At 41.6% G+C, this 22,866-nt stretch overlaps 1 protein-coding gene across 3 annotated transcripts in view; it reads right to left on the minus strand.

Moving 5' to 3' along the window:
- Window positions 1-9,585, minus strand: part of CHCHD3 (coiled-coil-helix-coiled-coil-helix domain containing 3) — a 312,145-nt gene extending 302,560 nt beyond the window's left edge. For 2 of the 3 annotated variants that reach the window (XM_060776417.2, XM_060776415.2), the window contains exons 1-2: window positions 9,423-9,585; window positions 2,488-2,593 (exon numbers count right to left, since the gene is read on the minus strand). In XM_060776417.2, coding sequence (XP_060632400.2) covers window positions 2,488-2,593; window positions 9,423-9,506 — 190 coding nt within the window. In that variant the 5' untranslated portion in view covers window positions 9,507-9,585. The remainder of the gene's footprint in view (window positions 1-2,487; window positions 2,594-9,422) is intronic. The other variant, XM_060776416.2, reaches the window with a different exon arrangement.
- Window positions 9,586-22,866: the final 13,281 nt, after the last annotated feature.

Genomic DNA, 22,866 nt, shown 5'->3' on the forward strand with positions numbered 1-22,866 from the left:
GATTGGAAGGCAATCAGAAGAGCAGAAGAGCAAAGGACAAGTAAATAGGACTGTGTTTAATGACATAAAGTGTTTGTTTTTTTCCAGATGCTGATATACTCAGCAGTGAAAAGTCCAAAGCTGCACAACCAAATAATTGAAACATGAAGTGTGAAAAGCCTGAATCAAGGGAAGGCAGAACTGTAAAACATATCAAAGAATAATAAAATCATAGAGTTGGAAGACCACATGGTCCTTCTAGTCCAACCCCCCTGCCATGCAGAAAAAGGACAATCAAAGCACTCCCAACAGATGGGTCGCTGTAAATTTTTCAGGCTGTATGGCCATGTTCCAGAAGCATTCTCTCCTCATGTTTTGCCTGCATCTATGGCAGCCATCCTCAGAGGTTGTGAGGCCTCACAACCTCTGAGGATGCTGCCATAGATGCAGGCGAAACGCCAGGTGATAATGCTTCTGGAACATAGCCATACAGTCTGAAAAACATACAGCTACCCAGTGATTCCAGTCATGAAAGCCTTCGACAACACACTTCCAACAGATGTCCATCCAGCCTCTGTTTAAAAGTTTCCAAGGAAGGGGCTTCCACCACACTCTGAGGAAGAAGGTTGCACTGCTGAACAGGTCTTCTTACCGTCAGGAAGTTCTTTGTAATGTTCAGGTGGAATTTCTTTTCTGTATTTTGAAGCCGGTGCTCTGTGTCCTAGTTTCCAGGGCCGCAGAAAACAAGCCTGCTCCCTCTTCCTTATGACATCTTTTCACATATTTATACACGGCAATCATGTCTCCTCTCAACCTTCTCTTTTGCAGGCTAAACATACTCAGCTCTTTAGATGCTCCTCATAGGGAATCATGGTCTCCAGACCTTCGATCTCTTTAGTTGCCCTCCTCTGGACACCTTCCAACTTGTCAATATCTATTTTAAACTATGATGCACAGAATTGGGGGCACAGTATTCCAAGTGAAGTTTGACCAAAGTCAAATAGAGAAGCACCATGACTTCACTCGATCTAGACACTAGACTCCTTCTGATGCAGCCCAAAATCCCATTGGCTGCAGCATCACACTGTTGGCTCATGTTCAACTTGTTGTCCACGAAAACTCAAAGATGTTTTTCACATGGACTGTGGTCAAACCAGGAGTCACTCATCCTGTATTTTTGCATTTCATTTTTTCTGCCTAAGTATAGTATCCTACATTTCCCCTTGTTGAAATTCATTTTGTTAATTTAGCCAATCAGCTCTTATTTGTTGTCATTTTGAATTCTCATCTTGTCCTCTGGAGTATTAGCTATTCTTCCTAATTTGGTGCCATCTGCAAACTTAATAAGTATGCTCTCTAAACTTTCATCTAAGTCAGTAATAAAGATGTTGAACAGAACTGGGCCCAGGACCGAACCCTGTAGTATTCCACTAGTCGCTTTTTTCCAGGATGAAGAGGAACCATTGGTGAGCACCTTTTGGGTTCAGTCGCTCAACCAATTACAAATCCACCTAACTTTAGTGTTGCTTAGCCCATGTTTTACTAGTTTTTTCAATAAGGTAATGGGAGACCTTGCAGAAATCAAGATATGCTACATTCACAGCATTCCCTGCACCTACCAAGTTTGTAACTCTATCAATTAGGTCTTCCATAGTGTCTCTTTAGTTACTCATCCAGTACCTTGGCATTCCATTTTTAATTCCTAAGTGTAGCATCAACATCGCAATACCTGGTGTGAGTAAACTGAAGTGGACTTCGAAGGAAAAAAATTATCAGGGTCAGATTGTTTGTTTAGGGTCAGCAAGAGTACATGGCACACTGCAATAAAACAAGCATAGCAACAGAGGTGTTCCAAGCAGCAATGTAAGAATCCATCCAAATTTGAAAAAACATCTGCCAGCAAGTGTAGAAAAGAAAATCATATTTCACAGATTGGAAATACTGAATGGGTGCATCTATCCTGAAGAATGAATGCAGGTGGATAACACTTTAACTGCCTTGGTTCCATGTTATGGAATCATGGGTGTTGTAATTTTACTAAGCTTTCTCTGCTAAAGAGTGCTGGTGCCTCACCAAACTACAAATCCCAGGATTCCATAGCATTGAGCCCCAAAAATTAAAGTGCTGTCAAACTGCCTCAATTCTAGGTGAACCTAACATGTGTTCTAATTCCCCCTCAAAAAAGGGGACACCATGGATTGCAGTAACCATTGAACCATTGCATCAATCTCCAATGCAAGTGAAATGATTCTCAAGATTTAACAACAAAGACATTTAGCAGAAAATATGTCCAGAAAAGGATGAAGCACTAGAGCTCACGTTGCAAACATAAATTGACTAATGGAGCACATCGCGCAACTTCAAAAATAGAAATCAGCCAGTGTTTTCTTGATTACATCAAACCTTTTGACTGCTTACAGTACAAAACATTATGTGTCACTCTAAAAGAAATAATAATACCACAATACATTGAGATTCTTATATATCACCACTGGAATATGGATATACCTGATGTACCTCCAACCGAACCACGACCGCTAGGCCCTGCTTTCTGCTGTGATCTTCCACCAGGAGAGGAAGGCTCCTTCATGCGCTCGATAACATTTTCAGACAGCTGAGAAGAAAGGAAAACAAAACATCGAAAATGCTTAACCTGGTTTATCAAAGTACTTATTTGTCATATTAGCCTACTTTCAAAGGAAATAATATGTATGTCCCGTCACTTATTACTGATAAGTATCAATCATCATCTGATTGGCAGTCTGGTGCTATATTAGGCTAACTCTAAGTGAGCAATTTTCCTTATTTTGCTCTGTTTTTTTAAAAAAAGATTCTTAGTAAATGTAACCTGTTTTATTGATCTTGCTTATGAACTGTAATACTAAGCATATTTAGAATTAAAAGGTATACCCATATCAGTCTGGAATATTAGTACTCAAAGTAAACTTGGAGCACCTTAGAGTGAGAAAGAGAATCTCTCTGCATCTAAGGAAGTAAACCGAAGTCTATGAAAGTTTACACTGCCAATTTCTTTCTCTTGGTCTCTAAATCCCTTTCCATAAGCATATTTGTATTTAAGTAAATGTTGTTGTGCCTTTATGTCATTTCTGAATGATGGTAAACCAAAGACAAACCTATCATGGAGTTTTCTAGACAAGATTTGTTCAGGGGTGTTTGTTTTTGCCTTACTCTGAGTCTCAGAAAGTATGATATGCCCCAGGAGCAGAATCAAAACTATCTTAACAGATTAGAGAGGTGGGCCAAAACTAACCCGACTTAGGCAGAAAAAAATGAAATGCAAATATACAGAATGGGGGACACCTGGCTCAACAACAGTATGTGTAAAAAAAAGACGGTGGAGTCCTTGTGGACAACAAGTTAAATATGTGATATGGCTGATAAAAAGCCAATGGGATTTTGACCTGCATAAATAGATCCAGGGAAGTCATGCTTCCCATGCTCTATTCTGCCTTGGTTAGACCACACCTGGAATATTGTGTCCTGTTCTGGGCAACACAATTGAAAGGAGATGTTGACAAACTGGAATGTGTCCAGAGAAGGGCAACTAAAGTGGTCAAGGGTCTGGAGAACAAGCCCTATGAGGAGCAACTCAAAGAGCTGGGAATGTTTCGCTGTAGAAGAGAAGGCTGAGAGGAGACAGGATGAGGGCCATGTATAAATTTGTGAGGGAGCAAGCTTGTTTTCTGCTGCCCTGGAGAATAGGAGGCAATGGAACAATGGCTTCAAACAACAGGAAAGGAGATTCCACCTGAACATGAGGAAGAACTTCCTGACTGTGAGAGCTGTTCAGCAGTGGTGGATGCTCCTTCTTTGGGGGCTTTTAAACAGAGGCTGGGTGGCCATCTGTCAGGGGTGCTTTGAATGCGGTTTTCCTGCTCCTTGGGACAATGGAGTTGGACTGGATGGCCCATGAGGTCTCTTCCAATTATATGATTCTATAAAATAGAGCGAAGATCCAAACCCTGGTCACTCAATGTCCTAGTACAGTGGTTCTCAACCTTCTTAAGGCCGCAACCCGTTAATACAGTTCTTCATGTTGTGGTGACCCCCAACCTTAAAATTATTTCGTTGCTACTTCATAACTGTAATTTTGCTACTATTATGAATCGTCATATAAATATCTGATAAGCAGAATATATTTTCATTCTCTGGGCCTTGGAAGTTGTAGCTGCTGGGATTTATAGTTCACCTACAATCAAAGAGCATTCTGAACTCCACCAGAGATGGAATTGACCCAAACATGGCACACAGAACGCCCATGACCAGCAAAAAATAATGAAAGCATTAAGTGAGCATTTGCCTTGAGCTTGGGAGTTGTAGTTTACCTATCTCCAGAAAAGTACTATGGACTCAAACGATAGATCTGGACTAAACTTGGCACGGATACTCAATATGCCCAAATGTGAACACTGTTGGAGTTTGGGGAAAATAGACCTTGACATTTGGGAGTTGTAGTTGCTGGGATTTATACTTCACCTACAATCAGAGAGCATTCTGAACCCCACCAACGATAGAATTGGGCCAGACTTCCCACACAGAACTCCCATGACCAACAGAAGATACTGTGTATCATGATGGTCTTTGGCGACCCCTCCGACACCCCCTCGCGACCCCCCCCCAGGGGTCCCAACCCCCAGGTTGAGAAACACTGTCTTAGTACATAAATACACCTTCAAGCTATAAGACCTTTTTTTCAACAAGCATGGCTAAGATTCAGGTGCAAGGACTATGAAAAGGAAGACAAAATTACTGATGTTTTACTGTACTGAATTAATGGTATATATTTGTAAATTCTAACCAGGCAGAGGCAATGCTAATTCACAGAACTGCCACACAGGAAATGCTCCCTGGCTGTTGGATAAACCAGAGTCTTGTGACAATAGATCAGAGACAATCGAGTGTCAACCCTACTACTTCTTGTCTACCCTCTCATTGGAAAATAGAGGGATTTCAAGCTGGTCAGTGTCACAGAAACAGAAGAATGCAGGTTTACAGGTAAAGGAACAAAGAGGGGAGGTGAAATCAAAGAATATATGACAAAGAAAGACAGAAAGCAGGTGCCAGGTGAAGTGAGAGAACATCAAAAAGACAGAAGGAACAAACCCTTCTGCAAGTGCCACCCCAATATTTCTCCGTTTCATCATTTGTCTTTCATTTTTTCTTTTGAAGTGTTCCTGGTAAGAGCTTTCCCATAAGCTTCAGAAACTACAGGGTTGACACTAAAAAGCCCTTTAGAAGTATCTTGAAGAAATGGGCAGGAGGGGTCAAGGCAAAAGAAAAAGAAAAGTGCCCATGAGGTCAAGGCGAGGAAGAATGATGCAGCAGGTGAGAACATGGCAAAGTAGCATTACTTTACTAGCATGGTGTTTCTAACAACAGATTTTCAAAATTCACACATCGGACCACAAAAATACTTATAACTCAGTGAAAAAAAAATCATATTATGTCCTTCCACCAAAACTTCCTCCAAGGAGAACATTCATTACAGGAAAACCTAAAAAGTAAAAGCTGGTCGAACAGATAGTAGGAAAGAAATGAACTACAGGGGACCCAAGGCCTTCAACAGAATGGACAATCAACAAGTTTTTAATTGATACCCAAAGGATAACAGTATAAAGCTCTACCAAATATGCCTAGAAAGTATATCTGAGGAACACAACACAAAAGCCGTTGACAATTCACAACATGAGCCTCCTGCAGCAGAGTCTCCACAAAGGCATATAACACAGAGACAGGTTAAACTGAGAGCAGCAATTAATTTTTAGCTTGTGATGGACCTAGTTGAAGCTTTAAATATGTCTAGTAATACAGTGAAATAAATAACTAATACTGTAACTAGCAAATCCTCTGAACATTGGGGTGTTGTGAGATTTCCAGGCTCTATGGCCATGTTCCAGAAGCATTCCCTCTTGACGTTTCACCTACCTCAAACAGACAAGAGTTCTTTCTCCCACCCTGGACATTCCACAGATATATAAACCCAATTTTCCTAGTTTCCAACAGACCTCACATCCTCTGAGGATGCCTGCCATGGATGCAGGTGAAACGTCAAGAGAGAATGCTTCTGGAACCTCCATATATATTAGTTGCATTTATAGACCACTCTTAACATTCTATCCTCAAAGTTTTTTTTAACTTTGATTGTACTTTTCCTGCATGGCAAGGGGTTGGACTAGATGGCCTATGTGGTCTCTTCCAACTCTATTATTCTATGGTTCTATGATTTATATGAAACCGCTGGGAAAGATATTCCATAGGCATGGGGTGGGGTGTTATTAGTATGTGAATGACACTCAAATATATTTCAAAACATTCTCAGTGAAGGATAGCGTGTCTCCCCTGAATGAATGCCTGGAAGAGGTAATGGGCCTGGATGAGAAAAACTAAATCGAGACTGAATCCAGACAAAACAGAGGTGCTTGCCATTAAGGGCCTTAATCTGGGTGTATCAACCAATCTGGGTGTATCAACCAGGAGGAAAGTCCTGAGAGCGCCTTGGACTGCGAGAAGATCCAACCAGTCCATCCTCCAGGAAATAAAGCCCGACGGCTCATTGGAGGGAAGGATACTAGAGACAAAGTTGAAGTACTTTGGCCACATCATGAGGAGACAGCAAAGCCTAGAGAAGACAATTATGCTGGGGAAAGTGGAAGGCAAAAGGAAAGGGGAACGCCCAAGGGCAAGATGGATGGATGGCATCCTTGAAGTGACTGGACTGACCTTGAAGGAGCTGGGGGTGGTGATGGCCGACAGGGAGCTCTGGCGTGGGCTGGTCCATGAGGTCACGAAGAGTCGGAGACGACTGAACGAATGAACAACAACATCATCAACCAGTTCTGGATAGGGTTTCACTCCCTCTGAAAGACTATGTTTGTAGTCTGGGAATACTCCTGGATCCATCTCTACAAGCAGACAGATGTGATGGATGATACACTAGCTGTGTACCTTCCAAGATTTGGAGGACCTGAAAATCATGGTAACACCACGCTAAAACAGTGGATGTGGCTCTTAATGAGACATGCCGCATTATCACGGGGTGTCTGCGCCCTACACCACTGGAGAAATTACACTGTTTAGCCGGTATTGCACCACCTGACATCCCCCGGGGAGTAGAAACAAATAGTTAAAGGACCAAGGCAGTGACATCTTTGGCCCACTCCCTGTTGAGATACCAGCCAGCACACCAATGCCCTAAATCAAGAAATAGTTTTCTAAGATCTACAGCAGTGTTTCTCAACCTTCCTAATGCCGCGACCCCTTAATACACTTCCTCATGTTGTGGCAACCCCCAACCATAACATTACTTTCATTGCTGCTTCATAACTGTAATTTTGCTAATGTTATGAACTGTAATGTAAATATCCAAAATGCAAGATGTATTTTCATTCACTGGACCAAATTTGGCACAAATACCCAAAATACCCAAATTTGAATACTACTGGGATTCGGCAAGGGATTGATTATGTCATTTGGGAGTTGCAGTTACTTTCATTCCTAGTTCACCTACAATCAAAGAGCATTCTGAATTCCACCAAACTTGAACCAAACTTGGCACACAGAACTCTCATGATCAACAGAAAATACTGGAAAGGTTTGATGGGCATTGACCTTGAGTTTTGGAGTTGTAGTTCACTTGCATCCAGAGAGCACTGGGGACTCAAACAATGATGGAACTGGACCAAACTTGGCAAGGATACTCAATATGCCCAAATGTGAACACTGGTGGCATTTGGGGAAAATAGACATTGACAGTTGGGAGTTGTAGTTGCTGGGATTTATAGTTCGCCTACAGTCAAAGAGCATTCTGAACCCCACCAATGATAGAATTGGCCCAAACTTCCCATGCAGAACCCCCATGACCAACAGAAAATACTGTGTTTTCTGATGGTCTTTGGCGACCCCTCTGACACCCTCTTGCGACCCCCTCTGGGGTCCCGACCCCCAGGTTGACAACCACTGATCTACAGAGATATTCGCAGGAAAACCTCAGCAAGCAAGTCCAAAAGTGGCAGGCTAAAACCTGGAACCTCAAACCATGGCCGATATCAAATGAGAGACTCCCTTCTGGCCACACAGAAGAGTGGGCGACTTGGAAGGCGCTGAACAGAGTGCGCTCTGGCATGGCGAGATGCAGAGCCAACCATAAGAAATGGGGCCAGAAAGTGGAGTCCACGACATGCGAGTGTGGAGAAGAGCAAACCACTGACCACCTGCTGCAATGCGACCTGAGCCCTGCGACATGCACAATGGAGGACCTTCTTGCAGCAACACCAGAGGCACCCCAAGTGGCCAGCAATTGGTCAAAAGACATTTAATAGTATACCAAGTCTGCAAATTTTGTGTTTTGTTTGTTTGTTTGTTTTAATGCAAAAAATGTGTCCAGAGGAGGGCGACTAAAATGATCAAGGGTCTGGAGAACAAGCCCTATGAGGAGCGGCTTAAGGAGCTGGGCATGTTTAGCCTGAAGAAGAGAAGGCTGAGAGGAGATATGATAGCCATGTATAAATATGTGAGAAGAAGCCACAGGGAGGAGGGAGCAAGCTTGTTTTCTGCTTCCCTGGAGACTAGGACGCAGTGGAACAATAGCTTCAAACTACAAGAGAGGAGATTCCATCTGAACATGAGGAAGAACTTCCTGACTGTGAGAGCCGTTCAGCAGTGGAACTCTCTGCCCCGGAGGATGGTGGAGGCTCCTTCTTTGGAAGCTTTTAAACAGGGGCTGGATGGCCATCTGTCAGGGGTGATTTGAATGCAATGTTCCTGCTTCTTGGCAGAATGGGGTTGGACTGGATGGCCCATGAGGTTTCTTTCAACTCCTTGATTCTATGATTCTATGATTCTACAGGGCAGCAGAAAACAAGCTTGCTCCCTCCGCCTTATGACTTTCCCTGACATATTTCGACTGTTTGAAGTTTGGGAGCACTCCTGGATATCCCTCCAAATATCAGGCCAGGCAGATGCAATGGCTGATACGCGATAGCTGCGTCCCTTCCTAGATTTGGAAGACCCAAAGATAGTGGTAACCTCAAGGTTGGACTTCTGCAATGCGCTTATTGGACAGGTGGCAAGCTCTTTAACCTCAGCTGCCCAAAAACCAAAACCAAGGTCACAACAACATCTGTTATAGAACTCCAATATGCTGATGATAATGTGGTGTGTGCTCAATCAGAAGATACACAGACCTCTCTAAACGAAAATCTTGGCCTCACACTGCAGCCAAAGTACTCTTTCAGCATAGGTTGTTAGGAACTGTGGGAGTTAAAGTCCAAAACACCTGGAGGGAAGGCCCAAGTTGGACCCTGCCTGTTCTCCATGCTTGACCCCTCTGAGGTCAACAGGGGCCTACTCTTTTTCCTCTCCTCTTCCTCCTCTGAGGCCTAGCTCACTCAGCTTAAGTCCAGCCAACCCGTCTTCCCTCTCACCCGGACGCCCTTGACCACCGTGATGTTCTCGTTCTCGTCCGCCTCGAAGGTGACCCTCCTTGGGGCGCTGCCTCCGCCGCCCATCCCGCTCCAGGCTCGCTCACCACCAGACTAGGCCGCAAAAGCCTCCCTGGAGGTGCCCTATAAGACGCCACGCCCACACCCGTCGCCCATTGGCCATCCCCCTCTTACGTCCCGCCTCCGCCGCTCTCCGATTGGTGGGGAGAACGGTTGCCCTGAGCAACGGGCCCTGCCCCGGCCTGACCAAGTGACAGGCGGCGTGGAAACTTTTTCTCTTTCCCTCTTCTCTCTCAAAGAGCATGGGAACTGCCTCTCCCAGCGTGCAACGCGGCAAGAATTGGTTACAAATGCCCGCCGCTTGTCGCAATGCACGCTGGGAAATGTAGTTAATAGAGCAGTGTTAGCATTCTGGGGCCATAATGAAGCATTTAGCCTTACTTGAAGTGTCATTGCACATTATTACAAAGTTTTGAGACTTTTGGGAATTGTGAAATATCTAATCCTTCTCTGCCACAAGGAACTATAAATCCCAGAATTGTATATCCTTGGCCCAATTGGTGCAAAACAGGCCTATTGTTATATTATCATTGGTAATAATAATAATTAATTATTAATAATAATACCATATATATATATATATATATATATATATATTAATAATAATAATACCAATGATAATATAACAATAGGGCTGAGGTTTTTCGGGCTTACTTTACTTACTTACTTACTTAGGCGATCCCTCGTTGGACAAGTAAGATGGTCTTCCATTATGGATTTCCTTGTGGGTCCGTATGTGGCTGTGGAGCCCTATTCTTGCTCTACATCTTCTTCCGCAGTGGGGGCATTGGTTTCCAGGTGGAAGGCGGTCCTGGTCGGGGTTGGCTTGACGCGCTTTCCTCCTGGCACGTTTCTCTCTTTCACCCTCCACTCGTGCCTCCTCAAATTCTGCAGCACTGCTGGTCACAGCTGTCCTCCAGCTGGAGCGCTCAAGGGCCAGGGCTTCCCAGTTCTCAGTGTCTATGCCAGAGTTTTTAAGGTTGGCTTTGAGGCCATCTTTAAATCTCTTTTCCTGTCCACCAACATTCCATTTTCCGTTCTTGAGTTCAGAGTAGAGCAACTGCTTTGGGAGACGGTGGTCAGGCATCCGGACAACGTGGCCGGCCCAGCGGAGTTGATGTTGGAGGACCATCGCTTCAGTGCTGGTGGTCTTTGCTTCTTCCAGCACACTGACGTTTGTCCGCTTGTCTTCCCAGGAGATTTGCAGGATTTTCCGGAGGCAGCGCTGGTGGAAACGTTCCAGGAGCTGCATGTGACGTCTGTAGACAGTCCACGTCTCACAGGCATAGAGCAGGGTTGGGAGGACAATAGCTTTATAAACAAGCACCTTGGTCTCCCTACGGATGTCCCGGTCCTCAAACACTCTCTGCTTCATTCTGGAAAATGCTGCACTTGCAGAGCTCAGGCGGTGTTGTATTTCAGCGTCGATGTTGACTTTGGTGGAGAGGTGGCTGCCAAGGTAGCGGAAATGGTCCACATTTTCTAATTTTACGCTATTAAGCTGTATTACTGGCATTGGAGAGGGATGGGCTGGTGACTGCTGGAACAGCACCTTGGTTTTCTCAATGTTCAGTGACAGGCCGAGCTTCTCATATGCTTCTGCGAAGGTGTTTAGAGTGGCTTGTAGATCTTCTGAATGCGCACAGACGACATTGTCGTCAGCATACTGGAGTTCTATAACAGCTGTTGTTGTAACCTTGGTTTTGGCTTTCAGTCTGCTGAGGTTGAATAGCTTGCCATCTGTCCGATAGATTATTTCCACTCCGGGCTACAACAATATATTAATAATACTATATTAATAATAAAAATGATATATTATTAATAATTATTATTTTTATTATTATTAGTGTATTATTAATAATGTTATCAATAATATAATATTATTATTAACAACATCAAATCATCCCCTGGGCAACATCCTTACAGACGGCCAATTCTCTCACACCAGAAGCGACTTGCAGTTTCTCAAGTCGCTCCTGACACGACAAAAAAAATCAACAATATAATAATAACATATTATTATTACTAATAATGACATATTATTATTAATAACAATATACTATTTTACATGATGATATATTATTATTATTATTCATGATTATGATGGCACACCAGGAAGATCTAAGGAGAAACTAAATGTGTCTGGCTATTTTCCCAGTGACCATCGGTATGCCCTAAATTACTATAATTCCCCCAAAATAAAACTCTACAAACAAGATTAAGTTCAACAATTGTTTACTAAATAATCAAGGTATAAAAGTACAGTTTGATTAGTGAAATATAAACTCTGATGTAACAACTACTATAATTTCTATAACTATAAGCTATGGGGAATGTATGACTATAACTATTCTATGAGGTAAATATAACTACTCTAAAATCTATAAACTTTGGCAAATATTATCTATTCTTTATTACAAATACTCTAAGGCAAATATATATTATCTATGATCTATCTATCTATAACTATCTATCTATAAGCTTTGGCAAATACTATCTATTCTATGGCAAATATAACTATTCTATGAAATGTGTTATCTATGAACTCTCTATCTATAGGGCAAATATATATTATCTATGATCTATCTATCTATAACTATCTATCTATAAGCTTTGGCAAATACTATCTATTCTATGGCAAATATAACTATTCTATGAAACGTGTTATCTATGAACTCTCTATCTATAGGGCAAATATATATTATCTATGAACTACCTATCTATAACTATCTATCTATAAGCTTTGGCAAATTCTATCTATTCTATGGCAAATATAACTATTCTATGAAACGTGTTATCTATGAACTCTCTATCTATAGGGCAAATATATATTATCTATGAACTACCTATCTATAACTATCTATCTATAAGCTTTGGCAAATACTATCTATTCTATGCCAATATAACTATTCTATGAAACGTGTTATCTATGAACTCTCTATCTATAGGGCAAATATATATTATCTATGAACTACCTATCTATTACTATCTATCTATAATGTTTGGCAAATTCTATCTATTCTATGGCAAATATAACTATTCTATGAAACGTGTTATCTATGAACTCTCTATCTATAGGGCAAATATATATTATCTATGAACTACCTATCTATAACTATCTATCTATAAGCTTTGGCAAATACTATCTATTCTATGGCAAATATAACTATTCTATGAAACGTGTTATCTATGAACTCTCTATCTATAGGGCAAATATATATTATCTATGAACTATCTATAACTATCTATCTATAAGCTTTGGCAAATTCTATCTATTCTATGGGAAATATAACTATTCTATGAAACGTGTTATCTATGAACTCTCTATCTATAGGGCAAATATATATTATCTATGAACTATCTATAACTATCTATCTATAAGCTTTGGCAAATTCTATCTATTCTATGGGAAATATAACTATTCTATGAAACGTGTTATCTATGAACTCTCTATCTATAGGGCAAATATATATTATCTATGAACTACCTATCTATAACTATCTATCTATAAGCTTTGGCAAATACTATCTATTCTATGGCAAATATAACTATTCTATGAAACGTGTTATCTATGAACTGTCTATCTATAGGGCAAATATATATTATCTATGAACTATCTATCTATAACTATCTATCTATAAGCTTTGGCAAATACTATCTATTCTATGGGAAATATAACTATTCTATGAAACGTGTTATCTATGAACTCTCTATCTATAGGGCAAATATATATTATCTATGAACTACCTATCTATAACTATCTATCTATAAGCTTTGGCAAATTCTATCTATTCTATGCCAATATAACTATTCTATGAAACGTGTTATCTATGAACTCTCTATCTATAGGGCAAATATATATTATCTATGAACTACCTATCTATAACTATCTATCTATAAGCTTTGGCAAATTCTATCTATTCTATGCCAATATAACTATTCTATGAAACGTGTTATCTATGAACTCTCTATCTATAGGGCAAATATATATTATCTATGAACTACCTATCTATAACTATCTATCTATAAGCTTTGGCAAATACTATCTATTCTATGGCAAATATAACTATTCTATGAAACGTGTTATCTATGAACTGTCTATCTATAGGGCAAATATATATTATCTATGAACTATCTATAACTATCTATCTATAAGCTTTGGCAAATACTATCTATTCTATGGGAAATATAACTATTCTATGAAACGTGTTATCTATGAACTCTCTATCTATAGGGCAAATATATATTATCTATGAACTACCTATCTATAACTATCTATCTATAAGCTTTGGCAAATTCTATCTACTCTATGGCAAATATAACTATTCTATGAAACGTGTTATCTATGAACTCTCTATCTATAGGGCAAATATATATTATCTATGAACTACCTATCTATAACTATCTATCTATAAGCTTTGGCAAATACTATCTATTCTATGGCAAATATAACTATTCTATGAAACATGTTATCTATGAACTGTCTATCTATAGGGCAAATATATATTATCTATGAACTATCTATCTATAACTATCTATCTATAAGCTTTGGCAAATACTATCTATTCTATGGCAAATATAACTATTCTATGAAACGTGTTATCTATGAACTCTCTATCTATAGGGCAAATATATATTATCTATGAACTACCTATCTATAACTATCTATCTATAAGCTTTGGCAAATTCTATCTATTCTATGCCAATATAACTATTCTATGAAACGTGTTATCTATGAACTCTCTATCTATAGGGCAAATATATATTATCTATGAACTACCTATCTATAACTATCTATCTATAAGCTTTGGCAAATACGTGATAAGGATGGCCTGTACGGACTGCAAGCCAAACCAGACACTCTTCTGGCAACACAATATCATCACAATGATATTACATTATATTATCTTTATGATGATAATAATAATAATAATAATAATAATAAATTATTTCTTATTACCCGCCTGCTATATATAGTTCTACGCTGACCATACAATGCAGTTTCAAACTGCATTATATGGTTAGCATAGATCCAGGTAAAGAGGAATGGTTTTACCTTCCATCTAAAGGTAAAAGATGGTGCTATCTCCATCGAAAGAGGTTCAGCGAAGGTCCTCTCCCTTGTATTCTTTTAGCTATTGAATAGCGGGTTGTCTCTGTGTGCCATCCAGTTTCAGAAATGCAGTCCATCATCTACTAGCAGATACTTTCAACCTTATCTCATACATTATGACATCACATGGGCCTGGTGAGGTCACAAAGGCAAATGATGTCATGCCTGCCCATGTATGATTGGCTAGTGTTCATCAGCTCTCTCATTGGCTGATCCTTCTTTACCACTGGCTGGAGCAGCTCTCAGGCTTCATCTACACTGTAGAATTAAAGAGGTTTGATACCGCTCTATAATACCATGGCTCAATGTGATGGGATCTTGGTGAGGCACTCTTTATCAGAGAAGACTAAAAGCTTCAGGACTTATTAGCTTTCAGTAATGGTAGTTAAAGTGGTGCAAAACTGCGTTATTTCTACATGACCACAGAAAATACTGGAAGAGCTTGGTGGGCAGTGTCCTTTGGTTTTGGAGTTGTAGTTTACCGACATACAGAGAGCACTGTGGACTCAAACAATGATGGATCTGGACCAAACTTGGCACGAATACTCAATATGCCCAAATGTGAACACTGGTGGAGTTTGGGGGAAATAGACCTTGACATTTAGGAGTGGTATTTATAGTTCGCCTTCAATCAAAAAGCTGGGATTTATAGTTCGCCTTCAATCAAAAAGCATTCCAAACTCCACCAATGATGGAATTGAACCAAATTTGGCACACAGAACTCCCATGACCAAAAGAAAATACTGGAAGGGTTTGATGGGCATTGACCTTGAGTTTTGGAGTTGTAGTTTACCTACATGCAGAGAACACAGTGGACTCGAACAGTGATGGATCTGGTCCAAACTTGGCACGGATACTCAATAGGTCCAACTGCGAACACTGGTGAACTTTGGGGAAAATAGACCTTGACATTTGGGAATTGTAGTTCCTGGGATTTATAGTTTGCCTACAATCAAAGAGCATTCCGAACTGCACCAATGATGGAATTGAACCAAATTTGGCACACAGAACTCCCATGACCAAAAAAAATACTGGAAGGGTTTGGTGGGCATTGACCTTGAGTTTTGGAGTTGTAGTTTACCTACATGCAGAGAACACTATGGACTCAAATAATGATGGATCTGGACCAAACTTGGCACGGATACTCAATAGGTCCAAATGTGAACACTGGTGAACTTTGGGGAAAATAGACCTTGACATTTAGGAGTGGTAGTTGCTGGGATTTATAGTTCTCCTACAATCAAAGAGCATTCCGAACTCTACCAACGATGGAATTGAACCAAATTTGGCACAGAGAACTACCATGACCAAAAGAAAATACTGGAAGGGGTTCATTGGCATTGACCTTGAGTTTTGGAGCTCTAGTTTACCTACATGCAGTGAACACTGTGGACTCAAACAATGATGGATCTGGACCAAACTTGGCATGGATACTCAATAGGTCCAAATGTGAACACTGGTGGAGTCTGGGGAAAATAGACCTTGACATTTAGGAGTAGTAGTTGATACTCAACATGAGGTCTCTTCCAACCCTATAATTCTATGAACACTGGTGGAGTTTGGAGAAAATAGACGTTGACATTTGGGAGTTGTAGTTGCTGGGATGTATAGTTCGCCTACAATCAAAGAGCATTCTGAACCCCACCAACAATAGAATTGGGCCAAACTTCCCACACAGAACCCCATGACCAACAGAAAATACTGTGTTTTCTGGTGGTCTTTGGTGACCCCTCTGATACCCCCCTTGCTCTGATACCCCCCTTGTAGCCCCCCACCCCCAGGGGTCCTGACCCCCAGCTTGAGAAACATTGGTTTAGGGCATTGTGTCTGGACTCCTTTGATGCAGGAAATATGGGGCTAATCTTGGAAACTATTCAGAAACCACAGTTCTCCAAAACACTGGTAGCAGACTGTTGGAAATCTTTGAAGTCGTGTCCAGCTTAAAATAAGGAGACGCGATGAATGAGAACATTTCAAGATCCCCAGTCATCAGTCGACAAAAACCTTTATTACAATACCTTTTGAATCCATTTTTCATTCTTTTTAGTAATAATTTATTCAACACTACAGAAATTAAGGACTACATGGATACAAGAAAAGAAAGAGAAGGACAACAATGACTTCAGATCATCTTTCCAGCCATATATATATATATATATATATATTCCCTCTTTCTCCAAAAATTACAGCATATTATCTTCTTCAAATAACCCATTCTCTCTCATAATCAAAACCACAAATTACCGGTTCGTTTTCTTTTCTCTTTTCCCCCCAGCAAAACATCAATAAGAGGTTCCAGATCTTGAAGCAATCTCACAAACATCTTTTCTCTCGTCAAACAAAACAACTAAATTTATCAGCTTTCATTGGTCATTTCTCGGTACTGTTCAATTCTTCTGTCTTGCTATCATTTCAAAATATCACTGTAATCTTCCTTGGCTTTTTTCCATCCTTCCCAAAAGAAACAATTCCAGTTTCAACTAAATATTATTCTTTGGCTCCTTCATATTCCCCTCCAAAAATATTAAATGTACATTGAAGTTCTATCTATAAATGATACATCACATAATTAAAGTTTCAGATTACGAAACTGCGCTTGAAAGTCCGTATTTTCCTTTTTCTTTCTTTGTGTGTGTGTGTGTGTGTGTGAGGAGCGGCTTAAGGAGCTGGGCATGTTTAGCCTGAAGAAGAGAAGGCTGAGAGGAGATATGATAGCCATGTATAAATATGTGAGAGGAAGCCACAGGGAGGAGGAGGGAGCAAGCTTGTTATCTGCTTCCCTGGAGACTAGGACGCAATGGAGCAATGGCTTCAAACTACAAGAGAGGAGATTCCATCTGAAAATTAGGAAGAACTTCCTGACTTTGAGAGCCGTTCAGCAGTGGAACTCTCTGCCCCGGAGTGTGGTGGAGGCTCCTTCTTTGGAAGCTTTTAAACAGAGGCTGGATGGCCATCTGTCAGGGGTGATTTGAATGCAATATTCCTGCTTCTTGGCAGAATGGGGTTGGACTGGATGGCCCATGAGGTCTCTTCCAACTCTTTGATTCTATGATTCTAAGGGCAAGATGGATGGATTGTATCCTTGAAGGGACTGGCTTGAATTTGAAGGAACTGGGAGTGGTGACGGCCAACAGGGAGCTCTGGCCTGGGCTGGTCCATGAGGTCACGAAGAGTCCGAAGCAACTGAACAAATAAACAACAGGTTGGCAGAAGCTGGGCCTAGCAACAGAAGCTCACCCAGTCCCGTGGATTCTAGTTGTCGACCTTCTGGTCAGCAAACTCTGCAGCTTAGCGGTTTAACCTGCTGCGCCACTACAGCCACTTCAACCCCTTCCATACGCATATAATTCCATTCAATTATATACTTGTTTTTCTTGAATTTCACTGTGGTTAGCCATCTTGAGCTCTCCCTTTTTGGCAAAGAGATAAGGCATAAATTTAATAACTAAATAAATATTTTGAACAGATATTAGTTAACAGTTGGCACGCAATCCTCTTTTAATATTTGGCATGAAATTGTATTGTGTGTGTATGATTGTTGCCATGCAATAGTATTTGGTTGTTGGCTTGGATACCTCAGATTCAACAGAATTTGGCAAACTGGCATCCTGTACTATTTTGTTACTGACAGCTGACATATCAAAGTTTAAATATTTCATGCTTTCCCCCCAAATCGTAAGAAAGAAAGGAAATAGGACCAATGCATTCCAAGACTGAAGATAAAATTTGATGTGCAAGATTTGAATTTGCAGTCTTAAATACTTCCAGTTAGCCACTTTGAATCTTCTTACCGAGATAAAAAGTGGGGCATAAACAACAACAACAACAACAACAACAACAACAATCTTGCCAAGAAATGCTAGGACAGGGTTGCCCAAAGCTGCACTTGAGCTGAAGACATTAAAAAACATAAAATCTAATGTTTACATAGATAGGATAGAATTTTGGAACTTACAGTGCAGTGATAATGTATTGTCGAAAGCTTTCATGGCCGGAATCACTGGGTTGTTGTAGGTTTTTCCGGGCTATATGGCCATGTTCTGGAGGCAATTTTTCTCCTGACGTTTTGCCTGCATCTATGACAAGACCTCACTACCTCTGAGGATGCTTGCCATAGATGCAGGCGAAACGTCAGGAGAAAAATTGCCTCCAGAACATGGCCATATAGCCCGGAAAAACCTACAACAACCCAGTGCAGTGATAGTTCTATAATTATGTATTATGGGCAGACTTGTTACAGTAAGTCGTAGCAGGATCAAATGTGTGTTAAAGAAAAACCTTATGACATTAATTATTATGTACAGCTGGTAATGTAGGTCAGCCAGCATGTTTGGGCCACACCCAGTGGGGTATAACTGTATGGATTTTAGAATACAGTTTGGAGAAGCAATATGGTACTCTGAGGAAGAGAAGCAATATGCTATAATGCTGCTATGCTCTAACAGCAATGCTCTTTGCTATGCTGAAATAGCTATTTACTCATAGTTTATGTTTTGCTCCCTCATTTGAATGAAGACGAAGAAGCCTTATTCTGTGTTACTTACAAGGACTATGTAAGTTTGTTGCACTGTTTGATTTTGTATGCAACATTGCCTCTGCTGATAAGAGTAAAGTTTTTCTGTTCCTTTTTCCTCTTGTTTGTGAGTCTTTTGCATGGGACTTGGCTAAAACACGCTTTGCGCAACAACATTCAGAGATGCTCAGTCTAGGAAACATCCTGTTTTTCCCACTTCCTGCTCCTGTGAGTTTCGGGCTAACACTGAAAACCAAAGATAGTCAACTCCAATCCTTAGGAAGCCCATCACATACATAATTCACCAACTAGAGCAGGCATGGGCCAACTGCAGCCCTCCAGGTGTTTTGGACTTCAACTCCCACAATTCCTAACAGCAGTTAAGCTGGCTGGGATTGTGGAAGTTGAAGTCCAAAACACCTGGACGGCAGAAGCTGGCCCATGCCTGTTCTAGATAACCAGTGACTGATCTGGACTAAATACATTACCAAAAGCTCATGGACTCTAACCATCTGGGTTTTGCTGCATTGGACAATGTTATTGTTCGCACAGTGGTCATGTTGGCCTCCTGGAACGATTACATCAGCATTGCCTCCGAAAAATCCTGCAAATCTCTTGGGAAGACAGGCGGACAAATGTAAGCAGACTGGAAGAAGCAAAGACCACCAGCACTAAAACGATAGTCCTCCACCATCAACTCTGCTGGACCAGCCACGCTGGAACACCTCAGCAAGTGAGAGTCCAAAAGTGGCAGGCTCAAACCCAGCACTTCAACCAATGGCTGATACCAAATGAGAGACTCCCTCCTGGGCACACAGAAGACTGGGCGACTTGGAAGGCGCTGAACAGACTGCGCTCTGGCACCACGAGATGCAGAGCCAACCTCAAGAAATGGGGCCACAAAGTGGAGTCCACGACATGCGAGTGTGGAGAAGAGCAGACCACTGACCACCTGGTGCAATGCAACCTGAGTCCTGCTACATGCACGATGGAGGACCTTCTTGCAGCAACACCAGAGGCACTCCAAGTGGCCAGATACTTGCCAAAGGACATTTAATCAACTACCAAACTCACAAATTTTGTATTTTGCCTGTTTGTTTGCTTTGTTCTGTTAGAAATGTAATATAATTGACTGGTTGCCCTGACACGACAAATAAATAAATAAAATAACCCAGCAGCTCTTGGACCCTAACCATCTGGGTTTTGCTGCATTGGACAATTTTATTGTTCACACAGTGGTCATGTTGGCCTCCTGGAACGATTCCATCAGCATTGCCTCCGAAAAATCCTGCAAATCTCTTGGGAAGACAGGCGGACAAATGTAAGCAGACTGGAAGATGCAAAGACCACCAGCACTGAAACAATAGTCCTCCACCATCAACTCTGCTGGACCAGCCACATTGTCCGGATGCCTGACCACCGTCTCCCAAAGCAGTTGCTCTACTCCGAATTCAAGAATGGAAAACAGAATGTTGGTAGGTGGGAAAAGAGATTCAAAGATGGGCTCAAAGCCAACCTTAAAAAGTCTGGCATAGACACTGAAAACTGGGAAGCCCTGGCCATTGAGCCCAATCACTGTCTCCCAAAGCAGTTGCTCTACTCTGAACTAAAGAACAGAAAACAAAATGTTGATGGGCAGGAAAAAAGATTTAAAGATGGGCTCAAAGCCAACCTTAAAAACTCTGGCATAGACACTGAGAACTGGGAAGGTCTGGCCCTTGAGCACTCTAGCTGGAGGTCAGCTGTGACCAGCAGTGCTGCAGAATTTGAAGAGGCAGGAATAGAGGGCGAAAGAGAGAAATGTGCCAAGAGGAAGGTGTGTCAAGCCAACCCTGACTGGGACTGCCTTCCACCTGGACACCAATGCCCTCACTGCAGCAGAGCATGCAAGTCAAGGATAGGTCTCCAAAGTCACCTACATACCCACTGCCAGGACACTGCACTTGGAGGACAATCTTACTCGGACAACGAGGGATCGCCTAAGTAAGTAAGTAATGTTGATCAAGGGCTTCTGGGAGTCGTAGTCCAACAAAGCCATTTTCCCAAGCTCTGGTCAGCTGGGGTATGAAACAAACTACACCACAATCATAGATAAGACTCTTGGCCAAGCCAGCCTTGGCGGTGCAGGGCGTCTGGCCACTCAGAGTACAAAGCAAGTAAGGATTTAGCATTTAACATCAATGTCAGCAGAAATATTTCATGACCTTCAAAGAGGCCTCCTCCTCCCTGCCGAGTTCTTCACTGGGAAAGCAACACGGCCAAGCCGTAGCATCATCGCAGACATATTTGAGAGCCTCCCGCCGTGAGCATCAAGGGCTGGCAGCTCAAACAGTGATTAGTCCCTCCACCCCTGCTGCAGCGGCAAGGAGGCGATTCCCCCCAAAGACCCCTTTGATCAGGGCAGTCCCAATAGGGCACGAGAAGGGGGGAAAGCAAAAAGGCCTTTTCCCAGTGATTTGAGGGTTTTTTTCACAGCAAAATGCTCTTGCGGCACCACTTCCAACATTAGGAGAGCTATTTTTGCCTGTCTGTGATGCAGGCAGGGCTGATTCAACAAGGAAGGCCAAGAGAGGGCAACGATGATATTGTAATCACACTAATCAACTTGTATCGTGACAGTGATTGAAAGTGTCCCCCTTTTAAGACACATGGATCCCCCAGAAGTAAAATCTCATGTCCATTGGACATTTTTTTTATTGGATTTAGGTGATTCCTCATTGGCTGAGTAGGATAGTCTTCCAGGATCAGTATTCTTGTGGGTCCGTAGGTGACTGTGGAGCCCTACTCTTGATCTGGATCTTCTCCCGCAGTGAAGACATTGGTTTTGTGATGTTTAACTGCCAGCTTTTGCATTTTCAATATATTGTTGAAGGCTTTCATGGCTGGAATCACTAGGTTCTTGTAGGTTTTTTCAGGCTATAGGGCCATGTTCTAGAGGCCATGCCTCTAGAACATGGCCCTATAGCCCGAAAAAACCTACAAGAACCTTTTGCATTTTCCTCTTTCACCTTGGTTAGAAATCTCCTCAGCTGCTCCTCACTTTTGGCCATCAAAGTGGTATCATCTACATATCTAAGGTATCATCTACATAACCCCCATGCCGGCAGGACTGAAGACCGACAGGTCGCAGGTTCGAATCTGGGGAGAGGCGGATGAGCTCCCTCTATCAGCTCCAGCTCCTCATGCGGGGACATGAGAGAAGCCTCCCACAAGGATTATAAAAAACATCAAATCATCCAGATGTCCCCTGAGCAACGTCCTTGTAGATGGCCAATTCTCTCACATCAGAAGCGACTTGCAGTTTCTGAAGTCGCTCCTGACACGACAAAAAAAAATCTAAGGTTGTTAATGTTTCTTCCAGCCATTTTAACTCCAGCCTTGGATTCATCAAGCCCCGCTCATTGCATGATGTGTTCTGCATACAAGTTGAATAGGTCGGGCGAGAGCAGACAGTCTCTGCTGTAATCCTTTCCCAATCTTGAACCAGTCTCTTGTTCCTTAGTCTTTTCCTACTGGTCCTTATACAGATTCCTCAGGAGACAGACAAGGTGGCTTGATCTCCACATAATATCACCAAGAACAAGCCACAATTTATTATGATCCACACAGTCAAAGGATTTAGAATAGTCAATAAAACAGAAATAGATGTTTTTTTTCTGAAACTCCCTGCCTTTATCCATTATCCAGCGGATATTGGAAATTTGGTCTCTTGTTCCTCTGCCTTTTCTAAACCTTTTCCG

This window comes from Anolis sagrei, chromosome 5 (genome assembly GCF_037176765.1).
Source record: "Anolis sagrei isolate rAnoSag1 chromosome 5, rAnoSag1.mat, whole genome shotgun sequence".
NCBI lineage: Eukaryota > Metazoa > Chordata > Lepidosauria > Squamata > Dactyloidae > Anolis > Anolis sagrei.